The sequence below is a fragment of the Miscanthus floridulus genome, chromosome 2, assembly GCF_019320115.1.
Source record: "Miscanthus floridulus cultivar M001 chromosome 2, ASM1932011v1, whole genome shotgun sequence".
Classification (NCBI taxonomy): domain Eukaryota; kingdom Viridiplantae; phylum Streptophyta; class Magnoliopsida; order Poales; family Poaceae; genus Miscanthus; species Miscanthus floridulus.
The window spans coordinates 44,281,471-44,299,628 of NC_089581.1; the positions used below are offsets into that span (position 1 = coordinate 44,281,471).

The 18,158-nt window shown below is 39.8% G+C and overlaps 1 protein-coding gene across 1 annotated transcript; it reads left to right on the plus strand.

Annotated features, from left to right (window-relative positions):
- The first annotated feature begins 7,445 nt into the window (after positions 1 to 7,445).
- On the plus strand, positions 7,446 to 8,162 carry LOC136536432 (ATP-dependent DNA helicase PIF1-like). Its single transcript, XM_066528734.1, has one exon. It carries the CDS (start codon positions 7,446 to 7,448, stop codon positions 8,160 to 8,162), a length of 717 nt encoding a protein of 238 aa, XP_066384831.1.
- The last annotated feature ends 9,996 nt before the right edge of the window (positions 8,163 to 18,158 follow it).

Sequence of the window (18,158 nt, forward strand, 5' to 3'; positions counted from 1 at the left end):
TAAATGTGCAACTATGATTTTACTAGTGTGTTGCTATCTCTACCGCAAAAGGAATAATACAATCAATGTAAATGCGGAAGCTAAAGAGCAAGGTAGAGATATGCAAACTCCCATCGATGACTTTGGTATTTTTACCGAGGTATCGAGAAGCACGCAAGCTTCCCCCTAGTCCTCGTTGGATCCCCTCGCAAGGAATCCCTCATAAGGGCCAAGCTCCCCATCGGATAACTCCGTGGATAGCCTCAGGCCTTCTCCACGTGCAAGTGGGTCTCCGACGTGGCAAGCCTCTCTCAGATGCTCCCCGCCGTCTTCACTATCAAGCTTCCAGCCAAAATGCCATGGGCCTTATTCCCTTCGGTACACAGTGGCGGCCACACCACAACCGCGGTTGGTGTGATCTCGCAAGACTACAAGCTCCTCCGATGTACAACAATGGTGCGCACAAGCACTAAGTGGTAAGAGGTATGCAAACCTCACTAAACACTAGGCCTAAACCTAGAGCAAGCGAATAAGCGGTGGTCTAATCAACCTAAGCACTTCACAAAGCACCTATGCTAATCACCTAATGAATCACTAAGCACTATGCAAGTGGAGATCACTAAAATGGTGTATCAACACCCTTGATATGTTTCCTCAGCTCCACACTTCTCAAATGACCGGTTGGGGGTCTATTTATAAGCTCCACTGAGAAAGTAGTCGTTGGGGATGAAATCTTGCTTTTCTGCCATTGACCGGACACTCAGGTCGTCCTGATCGGACGCGTCCAGTCGTCCTAACCATTAGAGCCGCGATCAACTGATCAGACACTACCAGCGTCCGATCACATGCCATCGGATGCGTCCGGTCATAGTTTTGCCGCTCTAGAATCTCTCTATACTTGACCGGACTTTGTTGTCCTGCGTCTGATCAATTTGCTTGTTCAGCGTCCGATCGCTGCTGCTGCCGAGCCTCTTGATTAGGGCGTTCGATCACTATGCTACCAGTGTCCGGTCCAGCATCCTGTCACTTATGTGAGCTCGTTTCTTTGTGATCTTACGTTTGGCTTGGTTCCTATCTTCATGCTTAGACTTTGCTTGATATCTTGAGTCTTCTCTTGTGCTTCTAGGGTCTTGCTTAAGGTGTTGATCATCGAATCATCACGTCGCCTTCGTCCAAGTCATTTCTTGCACCCTATTGAACTATAAAACAATCACTTGTAAATTCATTAGTTCAATTTGGTTGTGTTGGTCATCAAACACCAAAATCCAAAATAAATGGGCCTAGGGTCCATTTTCCTTACAATCTCCCCCTTTTTGGTGATTGATGACAACACGACCAAAACAAGCAAATAATAAAAAAAATTGCAATTTAAAAGCTATCTAGTTGCTAGGATGCAATGCACGGGGCAAGGTTATATGATGCTAAAAGATATTACTTGTAAGACTAAAAGATACTACATAAAAACTTATCTTGCCCTTGCAAACGTCCCTATGTGGCATTCTGGATTTAAGCCTTGCTTCCTACAAATTCTCCCCATTACATAGGCAATCCATAATCCACTATCCTCCCTTTTTTGGACCATTACCACTTGTAGACACCACTTGTAGATCAATACCACTTGTAAATTATTATGATCTAGCTTTTGGTCCTCCAAATTCTCCCCCTTTGAAATCAAACACCGAAAAGGAAGACATTAATAGCACAAGGGAGGGTCAAACTTTGTGATCCTTTGTATGTAGAGTGGAATAGGTCATAAAATTTAACTCTCACATTATATAGACTAAACTCCCCCTAAATATATGCATACATATGGTAGAAGACAAAGCATATGCATAGTTGGCAAATTATTGCTTAAGGGAATTTAATCTATATAATGCATGGAGAAAGTATATAAATATCAAAATGAAATCAACATGATGATATCGGTTTAGAAATACCACATGTGAAAACCAATTTGATTTCTACCACTTGCAATAGGTGGTGGATATTTGAAGTATGATGCTTAACTCCGGAGACTCCATTTTCCTTGCAATGAGACCACTACACACATGATAAGCTTGAAAAGATATTAGTCTCAAAGCATCCAACTTGTAGAGTAACCTCTCCCTCAATTTGTGCACACAAGTATGGAATACTTGTAGGAAACATGCACATTGATTTTAGAATAAAAAATATCACTTGAAAGATGACATCACATGAATGTGAGAGTCATTTTCGAAGGTGATATTTGGGAGAAATTATCTATAATTTGGAATTTTGGCACATATTAGATGAACAATCGAAAGACAAGCTATGTGACGTGCTCCTAAACAATTTTAAACCATGTAAGTTTGTTCCAAGGGTTAAGAATGAAACCAAGCAAGCCTACCATAAGATATACCTAGTGTATGCATGACAAAAGATATAAGCATGCAAATGCAAACCTAGGCATGAAGAGTAATTAGATGCTTAAAGATGCCACTTGTAGGAAATTAAATCTAGTACCACTTGAAGAAAATTGAATCTAGTTACCTAACATAGGAAGGGGAATTTGGGTCCATAGTATTCACTAACCCACTTGGCAATGATTTTGTCCATCATGATGCACCCCATGAAATGCACCCATACTTTGCCAAGTCTCCAAATTCCCCGAAGTCCATTGGACTTCTTACTTCCCTTTCAGGATCCAAACCTTCTTGGTGCTCTATATGTTGGAAATGATTTCTTTTGGCACCCAAAAGCGTTTGACCCCATTGATGGCTTGCTTGTTCACCTTGATGGCCACCACCTTATCATTTTCTTCTTCTTTAATAAGTATGGTGTGGAGACCTTCTTGTCCACCTTGTTGGTGTAGGTGTTGGAGAGCTTGCTTGTTTGCTTTTTCTCTTTCTTCTTTGCTCCTCCCCCATTCTTCACTTTGCACTCATAGGACTTGTGACCTTCCTTGTGGCACACGTAGCAAACCACAGTTTATCCTTCATCAAGCTTCTTCACTCCCTTGACGGTGTTATCTTGATGAAGTTGGGCTTGCTTCGCCTTGCCTTTCACTTGAGTCAAGTCCTTGGTGAGGCAAGCTACTTCTTCCTTGAGTTGTTCATTCTTCTTTGCAACCTCTTGTGTGCATGTATCTATAATAACTTTCTCAACACAAACTTGATTGCACAAAGATGAATCTAAACATAAATCATTACAAGAAGTAGAGGCATCTTTTTTAGACATGTTAAAGATAGAACTTTTCTTTTTAGATGCCTTGGTGGGGGTTGTACTAACGGCTTCAAGATTAGTAACTTTATTAGTTAGCTCATCACAATGTTTGCACATGGTTTCTATTTTAGCAAGCAAACTTTTATAAGCATCTTGTGAGTTAGCTAACTTTTCTTTTAATTTTTCATTTTTCTTTACAAGTTGCTCATCATTGATTGTGCATGCATTTGTTGTTGCACTAGCCTCAAGTTCCTCAATTTTAGTAGATAGTTCAACATTGAGATTAGCAAAGTTCTCATATTGTTCAAGCAAAGTTTTGTATGCTTCTTGTGAACTATCCAGCTTTTCTTTTAATTTTTCGAGCTTCTTTTGTTCACTAGTGTAAACTTTAGCATAATTAAGATTTTGTTGCACAATTTCATCATAAGAAGGCATTTCATCATCACTATCACTCTCACTAGAGGATGAACTTTTGTTACCTCATGCCATAAGGCACATACGAGAAGAGCTTGATGATGAGTGCTTGCACCCTTGCTTCTTCTGATGGTGTTCTTCTTCACTTGAAGAATCATCCCATGACCTTATTGATGTGAGGGCTTGGTTCTTGCATGCCTTCTTCTTTGTCTTGGGTGTGGGCTTGTTTGAACAAACTTTCACAAAGTACCCCAACTCGCCGCATCCATAGCATCCTCTCTTTCTTTGCTCATTTCTTTGATTGGTGAAAATGAGATCTTGGATTTGGATGGGCACATCCTTGACATTGAGCCTTTGGATCATCTTCTCCACCTTGTTGATTAGTTTGATTGATTCTTCATCAAGGTCGGAGGTGGAGGAGGAAGATTGATCATCTTCTCTTGAATCTTCATCATGATCATCATCCTCATCTTCTTCTTCATCTTCACTTGAGGAGCTTGAGCTTGAGCTTGTCTCAACTTGCTTGCCCTTCATCTTCTTTTTCTCGCTACATGCGAGAGCTTTGCCTTTGCTTGATGAAGAGGCTTCATCTTGACCCATCTTACATGACATTTCAAATGCCACTATCTTGCCAATGACTATGCCCGGAGTTATAGTGCTCAAGGTCTCCATGTTGTGAAGGATGGTGATGATGCTTGCATATTTCTTTTGTGGTAGCACAGAGATGATGTTCCTTACGATGTCCACATCATCTAGCTTTGTTAATCCTATTGAATGGAGCTCATTGATAATTAGATTCAAACGAGAAGACATATCACGAACAAGCTCATTATCATTCATTGTAAAGGAATCATAATTTTATTTAGCTAGACAATGTTTTTGCTCACGGACATTAGATGTGCCATCATGGAGCTCTTGAAGTTTTAACCAAATTTCATATGCTGTATTTAAAGTGAACATTTGGTTAAACACATCCATACTAAATGATTCAAACAAACAATTTTTAGCTCTAGCATTGAAATGAATTTCCTTTTCTTCACTCTTGGTGGGTTTATCGGGATTCTTAATGGGTTTCATCCCATCACGAGTGACTCTCCAAACATCCAAATCAACCGCCTCAAGGTGGCAAGCCATTCTAGCTTTATAATAGGGGAAGTTAGTACCATCAAACTATGGAGGCCTAGAGGTATCCATCCCAAACCCTCTAATTAGCGTTGGCTCAATGGTGGTTAAGCCAAAGGTCTAAATTGAGCCAACCGGCTCTGATACCACTTGTAGAAAAATCATGATCCCTAAGAGGGGGGTGAATTAGGCAACTTAAAAATCTAACTCTAAACTATGGCCTCTCTTTCTAATCATAGCAAAACCTATGCACTAGATAAACTATCTAAATGTGCAACTATTGTTTTGCTAGTGTGTTGCTATCTCTACCGTAAAAGGAATAATACAATCAATGTAAATGCGGAAGCTAAAGAGCAAGGTAGAGATATGCAAACTCCCATCGATAACTCCAGTATTTTTACCAAGATATCGAGAAGCACGCAAGCTTCCCCCTGGTCCTTGTTGGAGCCCCTCGCAAGGAATCCCTCGCAAGGGCCAAGCTCCCGGTCAGGTAACTTTGTGGATAGCCTCAGGCCTTCACCACACGCAAGTGGGTCTCTGACGTGCCTTCCGGCAAGCCTCTCCCGGATGCTCCCCGTCGTCTTCACTATCAAGCTTCTGGCCAAAACACCGTGGGCCTTGTTCCCTCCAGTACATGGTGGCGGCCACAACACAACTGCGGTTGGTATGATCTCGTAAGACTACAAGCCCCTCCGATGTATAAAAATGGTGCGTGCAAGCACTGAGTGGTAAGAGGTATGCAAACCTCACTAAACACTAGGCCTAAACCTAGAGCAAGCGCATAAGCGGTGGTCTAATCAACCTAAGCACTTCACAAAGCACCTACACTAATCACCTAATGAATCACTAAGCACTATGCAAGTGGAGATCACTAAAATAGTGTATCAACACCCTTGATATGTTTTCTCGGCTCCACACTTCTCAAATGGCCAGTTGGGGGGTCTATTTATAAGCCCCACTAAGAAAGTAGCCATTGGGGACGAAATCCCGATTTTCTGCTACTGACCAGACGCTCAGGTCATCCTGATCGGACGCGTCCGGTTGTCTCGACCGTTAGAGCCGCGATCAACTAATCGGACGCTGCCAACGTCTAGTCACATGCCACCAGACGCATTCGGTTGCAGTTTAGCCATTTTGGAACCTCTCTGTACTCGACCGGACTCTAATGTCCTGCGTCCGGTCGATTTGCTTGTTCAGCATCCGGTCATTGCTACTATCGAGCCTCTTGATCAGGGCATTTGGTCACTATGCTACCAGCGTCCGGTCACTTCTGTGAGCTCATTTTTTTGTGATCTTGCGTCCGGCTTGGTTCCCATCTTCATGCTTGGACTTTGCTTGATTTCTTGAGTCTTCTCTTGTGCTTCTAGGGTCTTATTTAAGGTGTTGACCATCAGATCATCATGTCACCTTCGTCCAAGTCATTTCTTGCACCCTATTGAACTACAAAACAATCACTTGTAAATTCATTAGTCCAATTTGGTTGTGTTGGTCATCAAACACCAAAATCCAAAGTAAATGGGCCTAGGGTCCATTTTCCTTATAGGCGTCTCTAGTCGGTTGGTCCCAGTCGGCTCTGATTGTGTCAGCCAGAGAGAAGTTGTAAGCAGGGGTTCGGCGTATCTCTGATCGGAGAAGCGGGTCGGAGTCGAAAGTGGTGTTGGGCCAGGCCTTCCGGTCGAAGAGGTCGTCCGGAGGTGGGCTGGAGATCAAAGCGAGCGCTCCGGTCGGAGAGGCAGGCTGGAGTTAGAAGCGGACATCGTTCCTCCTTGGCCAGGCCTTCCGAACAAAGATTTGGACCGCCCTTCTGGCCCGTCGTTTAGGTACTTGGGCCGGCCTAAGAGCTGCGCGTTGTTCGCAATGTTTGTCTGCTGGGCCAAGCCTTTGCTAGGAAGCCAGTCCATGAATGACCCTAGGTTTATGAACCCGACAGTTACTATCTTAGGGTTCTCCTGGACCATGTGGCAGGTGCAACCTCGTTTGAGTGTCTAAGGACTGTGGATGGCAAAATCCTACCGACCTTCCGTGAAGTTGCAGAAAGAAGGGGCTTAATCAAAGAGGACAACACGCTGAACGAGAGTCTCATTGAGGCAACCGAGTGGATGATACCATATGCGTTGCGAAGGCTCTTTGCAACAATATTAGTATTTTGTGAGCCCAGTGATGTGTTTGGACTATGGGAGAAACACAAGGAGGTAATGTCAGAGGACTACATGCGCAATAATCAATCCACCTTCATGGTGGAGCAGATGGTCCTCATGGATATTCGAAAATTGCTACAATCAATGTAGAAGTATATAAAGATGTACCCACTTCCTGATATCGACGACACATATGATGCCTCTCGTGATATTCCTTGAGAGATTTTTTAGGAGGCTAGCATTGAGGTTAACGAGGATGATGTGGCTCTGTCAGACACCCTTAATAAGGAGCAGTGGGCTGCATACGATGAGATCATGTCCTTGATTGATACCGAGGACGGGGTCTCTTCTTTGTGGATGGTCCTGGCTGGACTGAAAAGATTATCTGTACAGAGCACTTCTCGCGACTATACGCAGTCAGAAAAAGATTGCAGTGGCAACAAGTACATCTGGTGTTGCGGCCTCAATAATGCCTGGGGGCAGAACCGCCCACTCGCGCTTCAAGATTCCTCTCACCATCGATAATGGGGCCTTTTGCACCTTCACGAAACAGAGTGGTACTGCCAAGCTACTTCAAGCCGCATCCCTTATTATTTGGGACGAGTGACAATGATAAAGAGGCAAGGTGTTGAGGCACTAGACAACAGCCTTCATGATATAATGGACCGACCAGAGTTGTCGTTTGCGGAGAAGACCATGGTGTTCGGTGGAGATTTCAAACAGGTTCTTCCCATTGTTCAGAGAGGGTCAAGGGCTCAGGTAGTTGGTGCCTCGCTGCGGATGTCGTACCTTTGGGATTCCATGCGGCATTTACAACTGGTGCACAACATGAGGGCAAAGAGCAACCTGTGGTTTGCGGGATACTTGTTGCGCGTCGGTGGAGGTTCTGAGGAGGCGACTGTTAATGATGAAATTTGTCTTCCTCATGATATATGTGTTCCGCACACCGGGGAAGATAGTGATCTTGATACTCTAATTGATTGCATATTCTCTAACCTCAATGCAAATATGTCAAGCAAAGATTATATCACCTCTCGAGCGATATTATCTACGCGACACGAATGGGTTGATATGATTAATATGAAGATGATAGGTCATTTCCACGGGGATGAGATGGTGTACTATAGCTTTGTCTGTGCGGTGGACGATCCGCACAAGTACTACCCTGAGGAATTCCTTAACACTTTGACACCCAATGGTCTACCTCCACATGTGTTGAAGTTGAAGATTGGTTGTCTGGTCATATTGCTTAGGAACATTGACCCTGTGAACAGACTTTGTAATGGTACCAGACTTATCATACGGGGTTCCAAAAAAATACCATAGACGTAGAAATTATGTTGGGACAGCACGCTGGAAAGCAGGTTTTTCTGCCTCGAATACCCTTATGCCCGTCGGACGATGAGATGTTCCCTTTCCAATTTAAGCGAAAGCAGTTCCTTATTCGGCTCAGCTTCGCAATGACCGTTAACAAGGCACAGGGGCAGACTATCCCTAACGTCGGGGGTATACTCGCCGGAATCAGTGTTCTCGCATGGCCAATTGTATATGGCGCTATCAAGAACTACAACAAGATTGAACATTAGGATCTTGGATGTGCCGGCGGCTGAGAAGGACGTGAACAAGGGAAAATGGAAAGGGATGGGGAAGAAGAGACCGACAAAGGATATATTCACAAAGAATATTGTATATAAAGAGGTTCTAGCTCTACGAAAGAGGTCGATACATATTTTTTCTAGATATATTAATAGTACTTTAACTTTAAAAATTAACAAACAACTTATGTACAGGATACTTCTAACTACAGCTTTAACTATCTGCATGCTTCAGCTACAAGAAGTTAAATGCCGCAAATTGGACTTAAAAATCTTCTGGATTATCTTTGATTGGTGATCAGCTGCAGCTTGCTGTTCGTGCAAAGCATGTTATTTTGGTCGAAACATTGAGAGATTAGATTCTTAATTGTACAATATATTGTAAAACATGTATAGTAAAACACAAATTTGTTATGATTAAGGTGAATGCTCGTGTATTGTAACTTGTAAAACATCACGATTGCAGTATCTATTTTAGATACAGTATAATACGCACTCATACATATATTATCATGATATTATGTGTGTGTATATATATAAGTATACTCTATAGCTAGCTACATAATAGTTTATTTTGTAGCCAGGTCGAACAGACGCACCATCCATGATTCGGGTCCAGGCGCTTGCATATATGGCTGGTGCGCTTCTGCCTCCTGATCCGACGCGCATTAATCCGAGCGACGCCCACGTAATTAGCTCACGGTGATTTCGGTAATTCAACCCTGCGGCATGCATGCAAATTACAGGCCATGATTACTGGTAGAGCGCTTCATGCATGCAAGTTACTATAATTAGCACGCTGCATGCAAGTTACTATAATTTTTTTTGAACCTTGCAAGTTACTATAATTAGCACGCTTAATTTGTCCAGGCGCAAATGTTCTTGTTACGATAATACTACTCCAATATACCTTGCCCACAAAAAAAGTAGAAAATATATTCTAGTTACTATAATTAGCACGCAAATGTTCCAGGCGAATGCAAATGATCTTGTTACGATAATTAGCACGGAAATTTACCACAAATTGACGTCAAATGGTTTCTGTTAACTGGTTACTATAACATCTAGATCATTTTACGATAAAAATAGTTACTGTGTTTTGAATGTCTTGAGATGATAATTAGGATAGGAATTTGTAGGATGGGAATTTATCATGAAATATGAGATTAATTTTACCATGAAATATTCGATAGAACTGGAAAGGATCATTGTAGTAACTATGATTGAGTAGTTATGATATTCTGTCTGATTCACAATACCATAATCTTGTTATTTTTAAATGATTTACTACAATATATGATGCCTCCTTAGATTAGTTACCATAATTTGTTTACTAGATTTGCAAATTGGTTACTAGAAGCTATGCCTTTCTGCCCTTGGTAGTTACGATATTATATTTACTAGATTTTTGAAAAATATTTACTAGAATCTATGCCTTTCTAACCCTTGTAGTATGATTCACGAGAAACTTTTAAATTGATTTACTAAAGGGTAAAGTTCAATTTACACCCTCCAACTTTCACCAAAGTCCAGATTTCAACCTCAATTGATATTTTGTCGCGTGATGAGACTCAAATTTCAAAAACTAGAAACCCCTTCAATACGATGTCGGATAAAGATAATTTTTATATGTAAATTGTAGAACTCGATGAGATCTACAACTTTATAGTTTTAATTTTTTTTTCATTTGAGGACGTTAAGATGCTCGAAAAAATAATATAAAATTTCAGCACTATATTTTGTCGCGTGATGAGACTCAAATTTCAAAAAATAGAAAATCTTTCAATACGATGTCGGATGAAGATAATTTTTATATGTAATTTGTAGACGTCGATGAGATCTACAACTTTGTAGTTTTGAATTTTTTCATTTGAGGACGTTAAGATGTTCGAAAAAATAATATAAAATTTCGGCGCCTCACAAAAATATCAAAAGTTACTGTTCACCCGTGAAACCGCCCAGAAGGTTGAAAGTTGAACGGTTTCAAGAGTTGGTGGGTCAAAGTTATCCGGTTTTGAGGTTGAAATCCAGACTTTGGTAAAAGTTGGAGGGTGTAAATTGTACTTTACCCTTTACTAAAATATATTTCTGACCATGTAGTTACATAATCTATTTACGAGATTTCTGCAAATTATTGAATTGTATGGTAGTGAAAGATAGTTGGTATTTAACAAGTTACACAGTAGAGAAACCAATCTGGACATACATGCAGCGAAAAAATCAAGCAGTCTGGACATACATGCAGCGAAAAATCAAGTTAGAGGTTGACATTCCAACAAGGAACACGTAGGAATATCAATAAAATGTATTTGCATCCAAAATTTGAGAGAAAAAAAGGGGTTCTCCCATGGCTTTGGATTACACATTGACCATTAACATTTCACATTGTTCAGGGGCTAAACAAACTATGGAAAATCGTCATTCAAGAGATATATATGGCTTGCCAACATGAAGATGAACCCCCAATGCACAGCGGCAAGCTTGCAAACAGCAGCTGTTGATCTGGTAAAGAATGACGAACTAAATCGCCTCTGCATGACGGTAAAAAATTTTGACCTAAAAAGAATAGCATGGATCGGAGCGTGAGACCGGAGATAGCTAGCAGAACAAATCAAGGAGGATGCTGAATCTGCATGCAGATGCCAAATTTCTGTATGGCATTGCATTGCTCGTTGATTGACCTTGCAGAACCAGGGATCTGCAAAACGCAAAGAGGAAGGTGAGAAGGGCCACTGCAGTTGCCGTGCTAGTGCTATGGCAAGTTGGTTACCAGGCATCCCTTCAGTGCTGGCGACGCGCCCACGGTGACGAGCCAACGAAAGTCACAACAGGCGACGGCGCGGCGAGGCTGGTGTCGCTCTTCTCCCGTGCACGGGCGCTCACGCGAGTGGGCCGCCGTCGCGCATGACCGGAGGTGGCGCTCACACGTCGAACTACAACAGGAGGTCCGCCTGACCCTAGATCCGGCAGCGGGCGGACATCGGCCAGGCCGCCACGCGCGGATCTGCCCTCGCCGGTGATCTGCACAACCGCCGGCCATGGCGCCCAGCAGTCAACGAGCTGTGATGAAGGTGTCGCCGGTGTTGACGATGAAAGCACCAGGCCCCGCCGCCGTTGCCATCGCCCATTCGGACGGGATCAGCCGGGCGGAGGACGAAGCAAATAGAGTGGCACGGTGGTTTTGAGATCAGTAAAATATACAACGGCGCTTAGCGGTGTTTATGAGCGGTGATTTAGGGGACATGGCCCAGCGCTGGTTGGAAGGCGAATTATTGCCGGCTAATAATTGAGCCATGCATGCAACGGATTTCCTAGAGCTAGTGGGACGTTGCCGGTCGGTCCGCGTCGACAGCTTGGGCTCAGCTACAGAATAAATTATTCTAGGGTTACTACATAAAAAATAATTATTTAGTAACGGATTGAATTTTTTTTTTGTAGGGATGGCTGGTGATGGAGCCACCCCTACAGTGGAGTGCCCGGGTGCTCAGACACCAGCCGCCCCTACAAATAGAACAGCAGGGGTAGCTGGTGATACGAGCCGCCCCTACAAATAGGGTCTGATTTGTAGGGGCGGCTCAATCACCAGCCGCCCCTGAAGTTGCTATTTGTAGGGGCGGCTGATGATTGAGTCGCCCCTACAAATGCCCCCGTATATATAGCTCCGATTTATAGGGGCAGCTCAATCTCCAGCCACCCCTACAAATGACCCACATATAAAACAGCTGCAGCACCTTCTTTCTCTTCGGGTCACTCACTCCAACCCGTAAAAGAAAGGTGGAGAGATCTTGAGCACCTCCCAAAAATTACTCTACTAAGGGGGAAGGTTTTGGTCACAAATCCTTTGGTGGAGAGGTTGTAGAAGGTAAGAAAATGCCATTCCACACTTTTTTTGAAGTTTTAATGGTTGGTTAGTGAGTAATTAGAGTTTTATTTTTCTCTCTGTTCTACGGTGCTTGAGCTACTTATGAAGCAAATTAGACCCAAGTTTTAAATGTACTATGGTAAATTAGGGAGGGGAACAAGATTCCGTAGTAGTGGGTACTAGTTCTTTTTTCTTTTTTATATATATAAAATAGTAGCCGCGAATTTGAATAGTAAACGCTAAATTTGAATAGTGTTGTGAATAGTAACTCAAGATTTTTAAATTTGAATTTCAAATCCGTTCGAGTTCTTAGTGTGATAGCCCCGTTCCAACAGTGGTATCAGAGCCTAGTTATTAGATTTTGAATTAAAGGGATTTACTTATATTGCCAAGTTTAAACAATTTATCAATACAAATACTTTACTTATAATGGAAACTTTAGATAGTCAAATTCAATATTATGAGAAAAAATTAAGTAAGATTCCTGAAGAATATAATATGTCTATGCTATGTGAATGGGCTGCTGTAAGAGAAAAAGAACTCTACTTTAAATGAGAAATATATAGACTTGATAATATCAAGAAAGATAGTGAACTAAAGAATAAATATTTTAAAACACATGTTGTGATAAAGAAACAGGAAGATGAGTTAAAAACTAAAGACAAAGAGTCTCATAAAGTTAAAGAAGTTGCGCAGATGAATAATATTGAATACATTACAAATGAAGAAGAGCAATGGGAGATTAATAATAAGTTTTTATTAGAAAGTTATGAAGAAGAAGAAAATAATGCTCAAAGTTATCAAGATTTTATAGATTCTTTAGATGATGAAGAGTTACACAATCTAGATAATACAATGGAAGGGTTAGATATAATATCTAAAAATATTAACAATCCAATAGAAACAAAAATAGAGTTAATGAATCAAAAAGACTGTGAGCACGATTGGATAAAAGGAAGAGGGGATTATAATATAAAATGTGATTTTTGTATATTTTACCCTAGTCAAGAAATAGACTTACATGTAGTGAATGTTTAAAGCAAGCATGTGCTTCATGTCTAAGAATTACTAACCAAAAATGGAGACAAGAAGTAGAACTAGAATCAGAAGATAAATTATTAGCAAGCAGAGTCAGAAATTTAGAGAATAAAATAAATAGCTTAGAAGCATAATTAAAAGAGCTAAAGAGTAAAATAGAACTCAATGAAGCTAATAAGATAGAAAAAATTATAAAGGCCTTACCGAGTTAAAGGATCAAGCAATGTTAAATAAAAAATAATAAAGCGATACAATTAAAAGAAGTCATAATAAACTTTGGTAGCAAATATATAGTTAGATTACCATTTAAAGAGATTATAGGAATAAGAATACCTATAAAAGTAAAATTAATGCCTAACATCTCCTATAAAATATTAGCATTAGTAGACACCGGTTGTACAAAAAATATTATACATGATAAATATTTTGTAAAATGTCCAGAAATAGTTCATACAATAGATCAAGATAAAGCAGAAATATCTACTGATATGTCTGGGATAAAAAAGGTTCATAATCAACTAGCTTATGATGTTGAAGTACAAATAAATAACACAAAATATATAATGGATGAAATTACAATAAGAGATATATCTATGATACATATGATGATATGATATTAGGATTAAGATTTTTACAATTCTCTTTACAAACAACCATCATACATGAGCAAGGTATAACATTTATTCCTTATCAAGACAACATTCCATATATAATAGAAGTACGAAAGACTATAAATTCTAATCCAGGAAAGACCAACCTAGAACTCTAAGGATATGATGAAAAGGTCCATGATAATCATATAGATGAAGAGCTAGGTGAAAATATAGAAGATTTTCATATAGCAAACTCATGCATAGAATGTATCAGTCTGCAATCATTAGCACCAAATTGGTATAGAGATATAAAATCTAAAAAGGATATAGATAAAATTATAAGAAGATTGGAAGATATTCAGATAATCGGAGAAATACCAACGAAGCATTGAGATAAAAATGGTATAGTATGTAAAATTAACATAATAAATCATGACTATATAATCAAGATAAGCCCTATGGAAACAACACCTAAAGATATAGAAGAATTTAAGATACATATTAAAGAATTATTAAAATTAGGAGCTATAAGAGAAAGTCGAAGTCCTCGTAGATCAGCTTCATTTATAGTTAGAAATTATGCTGAAATAGCTAGAGGAAAATCAAGAATGGTTATTAATTATAAAAGGCTAAATGATAATACTATAGATGATGCTTACAATATTCTAAATAAGCAAGAACGGATAAATAGAATACAAGAAAGTAAATATTTCTCAAAATTTGATTTAAAAGCTGGGTTTTGGCAAGAAAAAATGGCAGAAGAATCATTAGAATTGACTGCTTTCACATGTCCTCAAGGCCATTTTGAATGGCTAGTAATGCCCTTAGGATTAAAAAATGCCCCTGCTCTATTTCAAAGAAAAATGCAAAATATTTTTAATAAAAATCAAGAATTCATATTAGTTTATATTGATGACTTATTAGTTTTCTCAAAATCCTATAAAGAGCATATAGCTCGTCTGGAAACCTTCTTTAGAAAGGTAGATCAGAATGGGTTAATATTGTCTAAAAGGAAAATGGAGATATGTAAAGAAAAGATAATTTTTTTAGGTCATGAAATAGGATAGGGAAAATTTTATTTACAAGATCATATTGCAAAGAAAATCTTAGAATTTCCAGATGTCACGAATGATAAGAAAACCCTGCAGCAATTCTTAGGAATAGTAAATTATGCTAGAAATTATATTGAAAATTTAGCTAAGCTAGCTGGTCCATTGTATGCAAAATTAAGAAAAACAGGCAAAAACATTTGAATTCTGAAGATATAAAGTTAGTAAGAACTATTAAAGAAAAGGTCAAAGACTTAAAACCCTTAGAGTTACCTTTAGATGATAATTATTTCATTATAGAGATAGATGCATCCAAGTTAGGATGTGGTTCAATATTAAAGCAAAAATCATAAAAGTATTCTCCAAAGTTAGAAGAAAAAATATGCAGGTATGCTTCAGAAAAATATAAGCTAAAAACAATAAACAATACGGATAGAAAAATTTTAGTTGTTATCAATGCAATAAATACTTTTAGATTATATCTAGGATTTAAAAAGTTTACGGTTAGAACAAACTGTGAAGCTATATGCAGATACTACAATAAAATCAATAGTAAGAAAAGTTCAACTATGCGTTGGGTTCTATTTGAAGATATTATTACTGAAAATGGTTATAAAGTAATATTTGAGCATATAAAAGGTCAAGACAATACATTGCCTGATATATTTTCACGATCTTCTATTTTGTAGGAATGAAGAGAGGAACAGGCCCTATTGGGGGTGAATGTTTCAGCTTTGGAATTGATAATAAGCTAAGAATTTTCCCACCAAATATTTATAAATTCAAGCCTCAAGACCATATTGTTCTAGATGATATATAAGAATGCATTCTAAATAATTTTTTGTTCCAATATAACAATAAAAGAGAAGATAAAGGTTATATGCTAGCAATATTAAATAGTCTGGCTGAATATTTTCATATGATTAATGAAAAAATACAACCAAAAGAACCATCTAGCAATATAGAGAAAAAAACCCATATATGTTATATATAGGGGAAAAACACCAGGAATCTATATATCATTTGAAGAAGTTATAGCTCAGCAGATAGAAAAAGAAAAAGATAGAGGAGTGTCTTGAAAAAAAATATTTAGATGTTGATCAAGCTCTTTCATATGCAAGAAGTATTCTGGGAGTAAACTATTTCTTAGAACCAGTAGCCAAAGATTATATTCAGAAATATAGGAAGGCCAATGAAATAAAACCAATATGGGCAGGGCCAAATATAAGAGAAGAAGGATCGTCTAGACTACATACATATAAAGAGGTGGTAAAAAAGATATAGATCCACTGAATGAAGAATATGTTAATACTAAGATACAAGAAAAATTAGAGTCAATAACTCTTCAATGGAAGAAAGATATAAAGAAAGAAATTTTACAAGAAATAAAAGGTGTAATAGATGAAAATTTTGAAAATATAATGAAAGACTATGAAGTAAATATTAAGAAAGATTATGAGTCAAAAATGAATATACAGATATCAAACTATGAGGAAAACGATGATGAGATGTTGGATATCCATGGTCATGGACAAAGACCAGAATATTAAATTTCAATATGCTGAAATTTTCTATATAGGAAATATATTCTCTCTGTTGATAATGTGTTATCAACAATTTGGCTGGGGAAGACAATAGATAAATAATGCTACATGCCTAATACCTTGATTTGATGTTTGCAACATCAATTATTCGGGCATGGAAGACCATACCAAAGAATATCCATATCCAAAAGGATAAGACCGTGTGTGATGGAGGATAGCGCAAAAGGAATATGCAGTCATTCTACTGCAGCTAGGACGATTATTGTCCAGCTGTCCAGGCAACAGCAAGAAGAAACAATTGAAGACTTCACCTCGAAGGCTCCTTCAGGCGATAAGCATGAAGGGCACTCCCTTCGCGCTATAAAGTGAGACGTCAGGCACATTCATTCAGTATCGAAGAACCAGAGATCGAAGAGCGAAGCATCAAACCGAAGACCACAAGCCTCGGACATGCACTCTCATCCACCACCCACTCCAACTCTCCACTCACACATACACCATGAAGACATGATCTCAGAAGGACTATGAAAATCATCCACCTATAATAGTAACACTCTGCTTACTTAGTAGCCACTCTACCGATTGTAAATTAGAGAATAAAGGAGGTCCCCGTGATCTTTCTGCGCTTGTAAGATAATCCCTAAGGTTTGTGCTAAGTGCTTGGGGTTTCTCGAAAGAAAAAGCCGTATGTAAGCTTGCTCTGTAGAAATGAATTAAGCTTTCCTGTTTTAATCCCTGCCTTTCTTTAAGCTCGTTCATATGGGGCAATGTCTCTATGCTAGAGACCCTAGAGGAGAAACCTTTGCGTGTGTTGTTCTCGTGTTAGCCCTGGTAGCGGCGTTTGTAGAGAACCCTATTTGCGCAGAGAAGTGTTCCCTTTGGGTGGAACTGTCTGAGGAGACGATAGAGCCTGACTCATGTGTGTGCGTGGCTGGGGATAGCGAGCGAGGAGACCGGGTTAGCCTAGTTCCGAAGCAAGCTAGTGATGCATACGGTGAGTACCGAGTAGGACTGTCACAAGTATAGTCGCACGACCGGCTGAATTGTTGGTCTCGTGAATTTAAATAGTGAACGCTGAATTTGAATAATGCTATGAATAATAACTCGAGATTTTTAAATTTGAATTTCACACGCACACACACATGCATTGTGCATAGCTGACTGCTGACCACCACCGGACGCAGGGTGAGTGTGTGGTGCACGTATTAGGGTATTATTGGTCCACCAAGTAACACGTTGCCCCGCGCAACATCCGACATGCATGCATGGAAGCTGGTGGCAAACGTGTGCAGTTAGTTGGTGAGCAGAACGCGTGTCGTCCTCACGGACGGATTCCCCACCAGCAGATGGACGCGACTTGAGCGTCGCAACTCGCAAGGTTCACCGTTCACCCGGCCGGCCGGCTAGCTATATATATATACACGGGTAGCTACGGCGGAGGGATTGCACACCCACCCACGACTCCCTTGTCATTCGGCCGGCACACAGCGTCGTCTGCGCAGCACAGCACCAGCATATAACAAACAACAAGCTACTAGCACTACCTACGTGAAGAATCTAGGCAAGGCAACCAGCGCAAGCTAGCTAATCCAACCATGGTCGCCCCTGCCACCTCGCCGAGGAGCTTCGCCACGGCCTGCG